Genomic DNA, 14,820 nt, shown 5'->3' with positions numbered 1-14,820 from the left:
GGCAGCTCAAGGAGGAATTCCATCTTTAAGGACTGATCTGTAAAAGTACTGAAGCTGCTATGAGTTATTGCCCCCACCCTCTTACACCAGCCATTTAGCCCAGTATTTTATTAGCTAAATGTTAAGGTGTGAGGCAAATGGTTTTAAAACTGATGCAAACAATGCAGGGAAGAAAAATATTGAGGGCATTTGAAATTTCTGCGGCTTTCACAGCCAATGACTTATTCAGCTAAGTTTTTCTTTTTTTTAAATTTTTTTCTTTATTAATTTTCAAATTTACAAATCAGCAATTACACCAATTCAATAACTTACATTGAAACTGTAACAATAAATTTCAGCTTTTTTTTACTTAAGAAAAAACCCCCCAAAGAACAATAAATACTATTTTACTAATTAAAGTAAATATAGCTGAAATATCTTTCTATCAGTTTGTAAATAAAGCAACTAACCAATAGGACAATAGGACATAAATGAGGCTCCAGACAATGTGGAGATTAAATTAGAATTTTTTTTTACATATACAGGTAATAAGCACATAAACCACTGCTGATTATATTCATGTCTTGTTAATTTTGCGATACTGGAGAAGAGGTTATTGGCTCTCTTGCCTCTATGAATTGACGCAATTGATCTATTTGAGTAAAACTAAACAACTCATTTTCTCTCTTCATAATGCATTGACAGGGATATTTAAGAAGAAAAGAAAATCCCATAGAAATAACTCTCTGCTTCAAAGCAAGAAACTCTCGTCTTTTGATACCAGTAAGGTGCAAGATCTGGAAAAATCTTAACATTTTGACCAAAATAGGATATTGGATATCTCTGAAAGTAATTTTTCATTAACTTACTAATATCTGTAGTTGTTATAAAAGATATTATTAAGGTATCTCTCTCCATAACCTCTAATGTGGAATTTTCTAAAAAACTAGTAAGATTAGCTGGGATTGAAACCGCTACTTGAGAGTCTCTTTTTCTTACAAAGAAACAAGAATTGATAGACAACAAATTATTTTCAGAAAATCCAAGTGCCTCTAATAGAAATCTCTTTACAGTAACATAAGGTAATTCTCCAGCAATTTTTGGAAAATTAAGAATTCTAACATTCAAATGTCTAGCATTATTTTCTAATAAACACAAGGAGTATTACACTTTTGAAAACATTGTGCAAAACTTTATTAATTCTATCTAGACAATAAAATTCTCACTACCACATTCAAACACATTCACACACACCTAAAATCACATTAAAAACATTTCCAGAACATAGTGATTGCAAAAATTGCTTATTAGTTTTAAACAGTCAATGTCTCCAAAATACAACACTTTATGTATCTTTAGATTATAATAGCTGCATCTCCATTATTTCATGGTTGTTATATCGTATTCGCCATGATCGTTGTCACATTCCAACTCAAATTTGTCCAACAAAAGATCTTTGTTTCTCCCCTCATGGGGCTTCCTCAGAGACTTATGTTTTAATACAGCAATCAATTCTTCCAATGCAATTTAACAAGGTTCATATATTCATCAATAGTGTCTATACAACTGATTTTCCGTTGATTTCATCATCACTCGAAATTCCCAAAGCTTCTTTTATACCATGATTTCTATACCGGGTATGTCAACACATACATCCGTAAGACAAAAGATCTTTGTTTCTCCCCTCATGGGGATTCCTCAGGGACTTATGTTTTAACCATGACGGTAATTGTTTTGCCTTTCTTCCACCTTTCTTAATGCGTGGAATATATCTGGACTGCACCTCTAGCATTGTATTTTTAACAATCCTTTCAGTTTTTTTCTATTTTCCTCATTTTATCAAAGTTTCCCTTTTGAAAGTTTAGTGTTAGAGCTGTAGATTTATTTATTGTCCCCCTTCCAGTTATTAGTTTAAATATGATCATGTTATGATCACTATTGCCAAGAGGCCCCACCACCATTACCTCTCTCACCAAATCCTGTGTTCCACTAAGAATTACATCTAAAATAGCTCCCTCTCTTGTTGGTTCCTGAACCAATTGCTCCATGAAGCAGTCATTTATTACATCCAGGAACTCTATGTCTGTAGCAATTCCTGATGGTTCATTTACCCAGTTAATATTGGGATAATTGAAATCTCCCATTATTATTATTGCACTGCCAAATTGGTTAGCTTCCCTGATTTCTCTTAGCATTTCATCATCTGTCTGGCCATTTTGTCCAGGTGGATGGTGGTATACTCCTATCACTATAATCTTACCCAACGCACATGGGATTTCTACCCATATAGATTCTACTGAGCATTTAGTCTCTTGTATGATCTTTATCCTGTTGGACTCTATACCCTCCCAGACATAAAGTGCCACACCCCCACCAAGTTGATCCTCCCTATGATTGCAATATAATTTGACCCTGATATAGCACTGTCCCATTGGCTATACTCCTTCCACCAAATCTCTGTGATGCCAATTATGTCAATCTCATTATTTACTGCTATACACTCTAACTCTCCCATCTTACTTCTTAGACTTCTGGCATTGGCATACAGACATTTCAAAGTGTGTATTTTGTTTGTATTAACAACCTGCATTTCAGTTGTTAGGGATAATTTGGAAATTATTAGCTTTGGTGATTTTTTACAAATAGGCACATGGACTATGTTTGCTTTTATTGGAACCTCTCTGTTGGGATGTCCTAACTCTCCTGTTTCATTAGTATCCTTCAAGGATACATTTTTCTAAACCATGTACTGCTGAGTGACTGTCGGCTTTCCCCCTTGTTCTAGTTTAAAAGCTGCTCTATCTCCTTTTTGAAAGTTAGTGCCAGCAGCTTGGTTACACTCTGGTTAAGGTGGAGCCCATCCTTTCAGAAAAGTCTCCCCCTTCCCCAAAATTTTCCCAGTTCCATATAAAACTGAATCTCTCATCCCTGTACCATTGTCTCATCCACACATTGAAACTCTGGAGCTCTGCCTGCCTCTGGGGACCTGCATGTGGAACAGGAAGCATTTCAGAGAATGCCACCCTGGAGGTTCTGGATTTCAGCTTTCTACCTAAAACCCTAAATTTAGCTTCTAGAACCTCTCTCCCACATTTTCCTATGTCGTTGGTGCCCACATGATGTTTTTTTCATTGATATCATTCAAGATGGCCACCCCAGGGCACCTGACCACCATCTTGAAAATCGTATTTCAATGAGTAAAAGGGGCATGGCATTGGAGATGCTAGGCTGAATGTCAAGAAAGGGGCAGGGCTAAGGTGAAGAAATAGGTGGGACTTGGACTAGGGTGAGCACTTGCTGGGCAGCTTGGACAGTAAGCAGAGTTTAGACCAGAAGTGATTGCTGATTGGCTGAAAGGAGGAAAAAGGGGTGGGAATTAACCCAAAAGTGGGCATGGCCCCCTGTCAAAACCAAGTTTGACAAATGATGTATCCCTTATGCTACTATCAATCTTCCCTATACTCAAATATACAAAAGTAGATTAGTACTCAGAACTCACCCAAAATGTATGCCATAGGTGCTTTCTCAACTCCATTTGAATCAATCTATAGTCCTTCCTACTTTCCTCCCAAATGCATATGCCAGTAAAGCAGAAGAAACACCACACACATTGGACTGTAGGAGAGCTATATAATTTTATTTAGAAATATTGAAGTCTCTCAGGAAGACTTCCCAATTGTTTCTCTCTTTTGATTTGAGCAGACAATGCATTCAGTAGAACAATCTCTTTCTTCTTGGCTGTCTGACTGCATATTATTTTGTTATAAAAATATTGGCGTTAACCTGCCTAGAAAGGTATAAGAGCAACTGCAGCTACAGTAGTTTTTTTAGCAGTTCGCTTCTATACAGGACATTAGCAAGGCAGCGACTTGTTCCGCTATTCACATCTTTATCAAACATTATTGTTTGGAACAACATTCACAGACCAACAGTGCTTTTCATTAAGCACTGTTCTCAAAAACATCCTCAGTTATTACCTTCAACTTTCCTATCTGCCTCTCTCTTCTCAGGTTGCATATTGCTTGGGAGTCCCCACTTGTGTGTCTGTTTTTATCCTGTATGTTCATGGAGAAAGCAAGGTTGCTTATCTTTAACAGGTATTCTCCGTGAACAGCAGGACAAATCAGCCACACAATCCTATCCACCTCCCTGCAGAATTGAAGCTTAGCTAGGAAAATGTCGGAGGAGACTTGTACGGGACTGGAGTGTGGGAACTGCTGTGTATGCTCAGAAAGACTGCTTTCTTATCTTTGAAAGAAAGAACATGTCTGGGCCGGTGCCATCAGATGACATCCACTTATGTGGTTGATTTGTCCTGCTGTTCACGAAGAGCACCTGTTACAGGTAAGTAACTCTGCTTTCCATCAAATAACATGGCTTGTAGAATCTACTGCAAGCTGTGTTGTTTTATTACCATACTAATGAGCTGATTTGAATGCATTTGCATATAAATCAGTTCATTTTAATACTGTATTGTGCTGTTTTTTTCAGGGCATGGATAATGTGTGGAATTCATAATTCCAGGTGTTATTCTTGTGGCAATGTATTTACCACACAATACAGTCTTACTGCAGCTTAGAAAACGAACCCCTAAGTTTGTACCGGAGGCAGTGGAGGATGAAGTGACTTGTCCAAGGTCAGTAGGAGCATCAGTGGGAGAAGCGGGATTTGAACCCTGGGTTCCGTGGTTCTCAATCTGCTGCTCTAACCAGTAGGCGGCTCCTCCACTCCAGTAATAGTAGTAATAGTTATTGTTTTGTATTTCTAAACAGTTATTTCAATTTTAAGACATGGCTTGTCAAAAACACATGTAATTAAAGACAGTAACTTTCAAATGGATGCACACATTTGCGCACATACGATAGCAGATGCCCATGTGGTCATTTTATAACATGCACATGCTTATGCACGCATGTTATAAAATAGCCTGGCTGCATATACGTGTGCCAAATTTTAAGTTAGCGCACATATGTGTGCACAAATTCTGCTTCTACCACATAAATTGGAGATTTTAAAAGGGGCGACACGTTGTCACCATTCCCAGTTTTACCATTTCGTCCCCAGTTTGCACATTTAAGAGAGAGGTCCTCCAACTTTCACTGATTTGATAGCCTTCACTCCCCTCAGTTAGCCATGACTATTAAAACCCTGCAGATCTGCATAATTTTCTTTAAATTTTAACTTATACGGCATCCACAGCAGAAATAAAATTATGCGGCAGGGGACCTTAGCATTCGTCAGATCGCATCAGTATTTACGTGCACGTTTTAGGTTAATGTCCCAAAATGTCCATCCTCTGCCCCTTTTAGAAAATTTTTTAGATGTGCGCGCTGTGGGAGATATGTGCGTATCTTGGCAGCTTTTAAAATCTGCTTGGTACGCGTGAGCCCGACTTCTTCGCAAATCCTTTAAATAGTGCACACGTTGGGCTTTTAAAATTCACCTTTAAGTGGGTACTTGAGGCAGCATTAGTGTTGACATTATCTACACTTCAACTTACCTGGACTATAGATACCATTGTTTGTTTGTTTAAAAATTCTTTCATTGCGCATGCTAAATAATATGAACTGATATATTTTTTAAATTAAGTATGCATAGCTAATATAAAAATGTATGAATGAAATTAAAAGTCAAGTAAGGAGCAATTTCATTGATTCCACATGGAGAGCATGCATGTGCTGGCAAATAAATATATCAAAAGAGGTATCACCAGTATATACTGTCTCATTAATCATGCAAAAAACCAAATATATGTAGGCCCCTTACTAACAGAGTCTGTATTGTGTAACAGATCCTATTTTCGTATAGGGTCACCTTACTTTAATTTAAATCAACGATAGTCCATTTTTTTGAAAATTTTTCATTATAATAAAACCTGAATGTCACACATTCTGAACGAGAGGACACAGATACTCATCTACTCCTTGGTAGTAGTGCACCCGACACAGCTGTGTTTCGGACGGAACCCGTCCTGCTTCAGGGGGTGTCCTTCGAAGTCTGTTTCTTTGAGAGCGTCATAGGGAAGCCTTGTCGATCCTTGGTAACATCTTTTCTTAATGATCCATGGCAGCCCCGTTGGACTGCGTCCAACGGGGCTGCCATGGATCATTAAGAAAAGATGTTACCAAGGATCGACAAGGCTTCCCTATGACGCTCTCAAAGAAACAGACTTCGAAGGACACCCCCTGAAGCAGGACGGGTTCCGTCCGAAACACAGCTGTGTCGGGTGCACTACTACCAAGGAGTAGATGAGTATCTGTGTCCTCTCGTTCAGAATGTGTGACATTCAGGTTTTATTATAATGAAAAATTTTCAAAAAAATGGACTATCGTTGATTTAAATTAAAGTAAGGTGACCCTATACGAAAATAGGATCTGTTACACAATACAGACTCTGTTAGTAAGGGGCCTACATATATTTGGTTTTTTGCATGATTAATGAGACAGTATATACTGGTGATACCTCTTTTGGTTTGGAGTTGTTGAGAAACGATTCGGTACACTGGAGTACAGTAAGTGTGGGTTTGTTGGTTGTAAATAAATATATCAAACAGCTGTAGGTGTTCTATATTGATTATTGACAGATAGTCTTTAATATAGGTTTCACAGTTTGCAGGTAGCATAGGAGATTCTTCTGTCTTAATTATATTAAATGTTTCTCTTATGATAGCTGGAGGTTCTTTCTTGGTAAGCTACACTGCATTTCTTGATGAGGAAGGACCCCAAACTGCCATGATCCTGTCACTACCTGCCTGGCTAACATTTAGGACATCATCACAGGTATTTATTAAAAACTTTTCTCATCGAGCTGTTTATGGTTATGCTTGATACATTACAAAAACAGAAAATTTGATTCTTATTAGGAACAAGCCAAGCAATCTAGTAGTAAGTGCTGGATTCTGATATAAAATCATCACAAATAAGTCCCAGAAAGTGAAAGATTATGGCAGAAAATATGTAGGCCATGCCCTGATGTGAAACTGTAAACTCTGAATTTTGCAGGCAAAACTTTTAGTTAAAAAAAATAATAATAAAGATATTCAACATGAGTGTATCAGTCTTACAGATTTCAAGCAAGTACATGAAGCCAGGACTTCTGACAGATGATTTGGTAAAAAGGTGACGTGCAGCAGGTTTTAGCTATGGCAGAAAACATGAAGGGAAATCATAAAGGTTACAGGCAGACTGCAAGCAATAGAGGGAAATGTCATGTGAAACATTCAAGGGAAGAACAATGAGGTGGCATATGGAAGAAAGGGAGCTTTGTGTTTACATGATTTAATTCAAGAAAGTGACGTGACATCCAGTGCGATAAGGAACAGAAGCATTTGAAAATGTAAAGGGAGATAGCAAGAATGATGACAACAAGTAGGAAAAGCATGCAGAGGCATGGTTTGGAAATGCTTTCCAATATAGATTTGTAGAAGAGGTGTGGAGGTTGGAGGCATTTCCGAGGGGGGGGGAGGATGTCGGGGGCAGTGTTTGGTGGGAATGGAGAGTGTGGGTGTATCTGAGGGGGATGGATATATGTGTGGGTGGGGGGATGTGCTTTGGGTGGGTAAGGGGGAGTAGTTTGTGGAGGGATTGCGTGTTGTTTTGAGGGTATGGCTGTGTGTTTATAGGAATCGGGGTGGCTGTGCATGTGGGGAGATTATGTGTATGTTGGATGTTTGTGAGTGTGGGTATCTTTGGGGGGTATGGGTGGCAGGGATTGATATGTGTTATTGGTAGGGTGTGTTGATGGGGATTCTATGGTGAGAGATAATGTGTAGCATGGTTGTATGTATAAGGAGAGTTGAGTGTTTTTAGGAGTATGGATGTATATGTGTGAGTAGGCGGGGGTGTAGTTGGGGCAGATATGTGTGTGTGTGTGTGTGTGGGGGGGGTGGAGCTGTGTTGTTTTCTCTTGGCTCTTTGGAGGGATATAAGAATGTGTGGGATGTGTATATACTGTACTTTGGAAGTGTGGGGGAGTTAGTTTTGATGGTGCCTTTTGGTTCCATCTTTCACCAGCTGCTTCAGTTATTTGTCCATGTCTCTGTCTGTATTGCTATGTGCCAAAGTGCTGAAAGAGTGGGAGAAGGGGCTTTTAGAATGAAATGCTGATCAGCTTTCTGATAGTTCTAACAGCTTTTAATAGTTTCTCATAGAAAGCAATGGGGATATTTTTTTTTTTAAGGCTCGAGTCTCTGAAAACATTGGTCTGAAGATTCTGGTTTATGAACTCTTCTGATTTAGTTACATTTTCTTCCTGTATACCAAATTTGGTGAATTTCTCTTTTTTTGGAGAGGTATTGTGCTTACGGACAGATAGACAGTAATCCCTATTATTATGCTTTCCAATGTTGCAACATACTGCCAATATTCTGACCCCAGGGACAGGAGCAGGGCTGGACACTAGTGAGTATGGCTGAAGCAGGTCAGGAATCAATTATCTTCTGCCTATTCTGGCCACCTTACGCTTTGGGCTGAGCTCTCAGATGATGGTGACTGGCAGGACTTGGATAGGGAGCAGGCACACACCCCAGGTACTGGAAGGCAACACGGGAAAAGGACAAACCCTCAACAGGAATGGAACAAAGGAACACCCACTGCAACAAAACAGATAAGGCAACAAGACAAAACAGGACAGGACAAGGAAGACATGGTAGAAAGCACATCCCAAAAATGGAACCAACATTAGGCCTCAGAGTAGGGCAAAACACAAATAGAACCAGAGTTTGGGGGTAGAAGGAACAAAAACCGAACAGAGTTGTGACTAGGGCCCAGAGTTCTAGCAAAACAAAACAGACAAAAAAAAAAAAAGAACAAAAAGTAAGATAAATATGAGGTGAAGACTAGAACCAAAAATAAGAGCAATGAGAAGCCAAGACCGGGACCCAAAGAAAGATCAAATCAAAAACCTGGATCTGGGCCCTAGCTGTGGCACTGAGCATGATGTGAAGTTGGCTTATATGTGAAGCAGCACAGAACATGCCCAACAGCAGAACCTCCAAGCCATAGAGCTAGGAGTACTAGACAGCTGTTACGCAAAGCCCACTGAGAACCCCTGCTGGTGGAAGATGAGAACTGCACACAGATCCTCACGTCCAACATAAGTAATGTTTGAAAGAATTATGTAAAAGGATGGGATTGATGTCATCTATCTGATCATCCATCAGGCCATCTGTAGGTAGAATCCCTCTCCACCACTCCAAACAAGGGAAGGAAATTGAAAAACATTTGGCATGCAGAAAGAAAATATGATTATCTCGGAAGAGATTGACAACCAGAAACACTGGGTTAGCATTTTCAGAAAACAGTCTTCAACCCCCCCCCCCCCCCGCCCCCCCCCAATCTTATTGCTTTCTATGGGAAACTATTAGAAGTTGTTAGAGACTGCAGAATGTTGATCGACACTCCACTCCAAAGAGGCCTCCCTAATCCCCATCGTTTATGTGCTTTGGCACAGAGCAACATAGGCAGACAAAGAAAGGGAAAAATAACTGAAGCAGCTGGCAATAGATGGCTCTAAAAAGAGATTTTCAAAGCTACTCCCCCCCCACATCCCTGAAGTCACACAATGCACAACTTGCACAAATACACACACATTCTGACAACCACCTCACCACCCCCTCCAAATCCATAACCTCCACCCCAAATTCCCATATACCACCACTCCCCATATACTGCCACTTACCTGACACCCCACACAACCTCACCCCCATATTTACACTACCATCCAAACTCTCAATATACCCCTACTCACCCGCTATCCCACCACAGCATATACGACCCCCCACACATGCCCTTACACTCATATTCACACCCAAACCCACAATCCATGAACTCCTACACTCACCCGCACTCACACATACTCACACATATGCCCTCATTTATCTCCACTTGCCTGCCAGACACACATACACATACATCCCTTCCCACACATACACCACACACATTCCTATACTCCCACACCCACCAAACATCCCTCATACAAACACACAGTTTATGCTTCTATACAAACCCACCCCACCCCAGACACACATTTCATACATTTTCACCCCTACAATTTGCCTCCCAATTACCACCACACACTCCCTCATCTACACACCTATCCCAGTTCCTCAAACACCCCCACTCACCTGCCATCAACACACATACACTCAATACATATCAAATAACCTCCTACATATCTTCACTCTCCTGTCCCCTACTCCTCACACACCTCACCCCCACACAAATTCACAACCCACATACTTCTACATTCACATACTCCTCCATTCACACTATCCCCACACACAAACCTACCACCTACACACTCCAACATCCAAACACCTACCACACACATAATCATGCATACCCTACCCATCCTTGTACATACACATTTTCAACAAAAATGTTGAGAAACTTTCCTGAAACATGCCCCTGCATGCTTTTCTTACTTGTGTAATTCTTTCCAGCATAAAACGAGATAAAACTACCAGATCATTATAAACAAAAAACTTACAACTGATCATTTTTCCCAGCAAAGACTAATCTAGTGATATCATTTCTTCTGTACTGTCTGCTCAGTGTATTCCATTATTATATTCATTTATGCTTCACTGCTTACCCCACTACAATGTTACACTTCTACCCATGGCCTGGTCAAACAGTACATTCATTCCTATGTGTATATGTGTGTCATATCCTCTGGTAAAAGTCATGCCCTCTTCTACTGCTGTCTACCCTGTCTCACTGCCTTCTAAGAGAATAGGAAACAGTCATCCTTTTTTGTGTCAGTATATACTATATTTTTATTGAATACATAGGAATTTTTTAAATATACAATTTGAACATATCATTAACTCACCTGGAAGGATACTAGTATCACAAGGGGCAATCTTAAAAAAAGAACTGAATTGCTGAAATAGCCAGCTAGATAATGCTGACTAAGTTAAGGTGAATTTTCAACAACAGCTTTGCTGGCTAGGTTATGGCTAAAACGTTTGAATTAATTTAGCTGGTTATATTATAGCCAGCTAATAGTTAAGCTACATAAGGCTAGAAGAAATTTACCCACCTAACTCCTTAAGTTAGATGGGTAGGATAGATCCTTGGAAAAAAGGACCCCCTCCATTCCAGCCTGTTACCTTGACGATGACAGATCTCCCATTCATTTGATCCAGTTGATCCCATTCAGTTCACCAGGCACCCAATGATGACTGAATCACTCTCTTGCCCCCAGCCCATTTTCAGATTTGAGACATAGAAAGGTTTGCCTACCTTGTCCCTGCTCCTGTGCTAATTTCAAACTAACACTGGTTGAATTTTTAAGCATAACATCAAGTATGAGTGAGTAAATAAATAAATACTTACTACTCCATAGCCTACCTATTGTTGGCATTTTGAAATGCATGCTGACAGAGGGAAGAGGCAGGCATTCCTCCTTCTTCCTCGAGATACAGGTTAAGAGATTGGGCTAGGAGAACTGATAGAGACAGTAAAGAGACAGGAGGGAGGAGAGTAGAGATGTGCATTCGTTTTAAATGAATTAGACAATTTCAACAAAATTGTCTAATTCGTCATGGTTTGAGAGAACCGATATTAGAAAGGAATTTTTACGATAATTTGGAAAAATTCATATTTTGTGTTAGTGCGCACTAACTAAACTTAGTGTGCACTATCAAAAAATGTTACCAATAAGTTACAAAATGTGTCAATTGGGGAGTAGTTCTTTAGCTAGAAGTATGATTCTGCATTTCCATTGGCTGTCTCTTTACTGTCTCTTTAGAAGGAAACAGCCAATGGAAATGCAGAATCATACTCTAGCTAATGAACTACCCCCCAATTGACACTTTAGTTAGTGCGCGCTAACAACCAGTTAGTGCTAACAAAGTCCTATTAGGGCACACCAACTCCAAAATAAGAAAACTGGTTAGCACGCACTAATGTGACTTAGTGCACACTAAAATGGAGTTAGGGCGCACTAAACCCTTTTAGTGCACACTAACACCAAAAAGAGAAAAACATGAAAAAAAAAACCCTGAACCACCGGAAAAATGAAATTTCCAACAGGGCCCAAAACGAAGCCTGAACCAATAAAACAAAACAAAGCAAATGCCTAGAGGAGAGAGGATTGTTGCCTGGTGAGGGAGGGGAGATCTGTTATCATTAGTATGATGGGTAGGAAGGAAAGGTGTTCTGCTATCCAAGGAGGGGACAACTGTCATCATCGGGGTGACAGATGTAAGAAGAGATGGGTCTAGAGGGCAGGGGGAAATCTCTAGATCAGCTTTTGAAAAGGGGCTTGTCACCAGACTCTCAGTACACAGGCATAGCCAGATAGATTTAAGCCTGTTATCCCTATGCACAAAGATTACTGCTTAGTGCTTAACTTGGTCAAATAGTGCTGAAACCCCCCATTTGGAACAACATTTTTTGAGTGGCTAAATATAACTACCTAGTGAAACTTAACAGTAGTAGATTTTCAAAGGGGCCAATTTATTCTCCTAATTGCAGAGAAAGAGCTGCAAACCAGTGTGACAGGTTTGCACCATTACATCTTACTTTCATATTTCTCAGTTGCTCTTGCATTGCAGCAACATCTTCCTGTTCTGTGCTGTGACTTTAATTTGTTCAGCAAGAATCTAAATTTTCTTTCCTTCCCACAGTTCAGGTAGGATTTCAAATAATTGAAGGTTATCTCCATACAAATCACCATTTGTCTCGGTGTGTTTTATTGCTGTTGTTATGGAAGGGCACCCTGTGCTCTTGCATTCTCAACGTCCTTCATAAACTACATTTTTATAAACTGAATTTTGAGTAGCTTTGGCAGAATTATTTCCATAAATTTTACTGGTTCAAGACATTCCATCATCTCTATATCACCAAACTTTGCATCTTATTTCATCTTATTTTATATACTTAAATGCAGATGTATTCTACCTTTCCTTATTGTATTTACAGTACTTGATAGGTAGATCCTAACTTGTAACACTTTGAGCCTTTTAGTTGGATAAGTGTGTGCACTACTTTGGGCTGCCTATCTGACTTGGGCCTGGATTCATCATTCCTCGCAGAATGATGAATCCTGCGAAAGCCCATGAAAGGTGGTGCTATTCGGCGCGCTACTGCCGATGATGTTAGTAACATTATCGCCTGCAGCAAAGACACCGCTGACTCCGCCCTGACTCCTCCCCTCCCCCAATTTGCATTCTATCGCAAGCGAAAATGCCCTTTTCTTATGTGATAGAAGCTTATCGCACGCGATATGCCTTTGATAAATGACCCCCTTGGGTATATTCCTTCAGTTACAGGACCCCTTGGGGGTCATTTATCAAATAAATAAAATAAATGAAATAAATAAATGATCTTTGAAGTCCCTTTTGATCTCAGTAATGATTTTGTGGCATAAACAGCTCCCTCTATCATGAAAATAAAATCTTTATTTCATGATGTTGGTTAATCTCCTTTATTGTTATGTTATATATTTGGTTTAGATGCATTTTCAATGTTGCTATGTTCTGAAATGAGTTTGACATGAATAAATTACACATTGTAAAATATCAAATATAAACATTTGTTTTACATTTATAGAACATAACACAACTTTATTCACTGCTGACGACATTCACTGTGAGAACAAAAGAAAAATCAAAGGTAAGTCGCAAACAAATCTAATTTAGTTAACCTACTTAAATGCAAGCTAAAACAATGGAAGGAGCTTAGATTCATATCTGTGAATCCTACCTGAAATGGAATATTGCATTTTTCTCTTTCAAACTCAAAAAAATGGACAAGGATTTGTATACTAATGGATCTAAATAATTAAAATAAGAAAAATACCCTAGTAAAATCTGCAATTTTAAACCAATTCATTGGCTTACAAACTAATCATTGTTTAGCCAAAATCCCACTTGTCTCTTAGGTATTCTATCTTACCCCTAGATTCATCAAAATGCTAGCATTTCCACATGGATAATGCCCATGATATGAGTGAGAGGGTGAGTGAGAGAGACAGAGAGAGACAGAGAGCCTTTTTATAAGGCATTCATAGTAGTCAACAATTTATATCACTATAGGAGGGCCAGCTAGTAACTTGAGGTGAATTTTTGGTGGTGGTCTAGTGTTTTGGGGCCAGTTTTACATGCAGAGTGAGACGTTCGAATAGCACAATACACCTCAGTGAAGATTTGACGTCATTTGGAGTGAGGAAAGAGACTAAGATGTGATTAGCTCAATGTTCTCTCGCTCTAGCTTGATAATACCCTGGTAGAGAGTCCATCAAGCTAGGGCACACATATGTTTGAAAATCTACCCCTAAATTTCTCTCATGTTTAAAAAATAATATAATTGCAATTAAATCTCTTTAGAAATACACTAAACCTACCCTTACAATCTCATAAAAATGAATTAATGACTGTCTCACTCATGCACTTGAATTTCCTACCAGTCAAACATGGACATTCATTTCACTTTTTCATCTCATGAAAATGGTTGTAGTCCAGGACTTCTCAGACTTTTCCTGTGGATTTTACAGCCAGTCATATTTTCAGATATCCACAGTGAATACATATAGCTGAAACTACAGTCACACTATCAGTAAGTCCTGGGTTCTCAGGTATCAGCTAGTTTAGTGCAGGATAGTTGATGGGGGAGGTTCCATTCAAGTTCAGCCCTTTAAGGGGCCTGGAATGGCCATCCCTCTGGTGAATCTACATAGCAGCTCCTTGGCTAGAGCTTAGGAGGCAGTCCCTTTTATTTGCACAAAGTTAAGAGGTAGTTAGGAGCAGTGTGCTTCCACAGGCACTGCTCTCACCAACCAGGTTGTTCTTTTGCATACCAGAAAGGTAGAGATAAGGAGAAAGTTATTTATTGC

At 39.4% G+C, this 14,820-nt stretch overlaps 1 protein-coding gene across 3 annotated transcripts in view; it reads left to right on the top strand.

Annotated features, from left to right (window-relative positions):
- The window catches only part of EVC2 (EvC ciliary complex subunit 2), a 440,866-nt gene that overhangs the window by 81,333 nt on the left and 344,713 nt on the right, over positions 1-14,820 (top strand). For all 3 annotated transcript variants that reach the window (XM_029591151.1, XM_029591159.1, XM_029591169.1), the window contains exons 5-6: positions 6,649-6,758; positions 13,539-13,601. In XM_029591151.1, coding sequence (XP_029447011.1) covers positions 6,649-6,758; positions 13,539-13,601 — 173 coding nt within the window. The remainder of the gene's footprint in view (positions 1-6,648; positions 6,759-13,538; positions 13,602-14,820) is intronic.

Source organism: Rhinatrema bivittatum, chromosome 1, assembly GCF_901001135.1.
Source record: "Rhinatrema bivittatum chromosome 1, aRhiBiv1.1, whole genome shotgun sequence".
Lineage (NCBI taxonomy): Eukaryota > Metazoa > Chordata > Amphibia > Gymnophiona > Rhinatrematidae > Rhinatrema > Rhinatrema bivittatum.
Note: the sequence above shows the minus strand (reverse complement) of the source record. Positions and strands in the feature narration are given on the sequence as shown.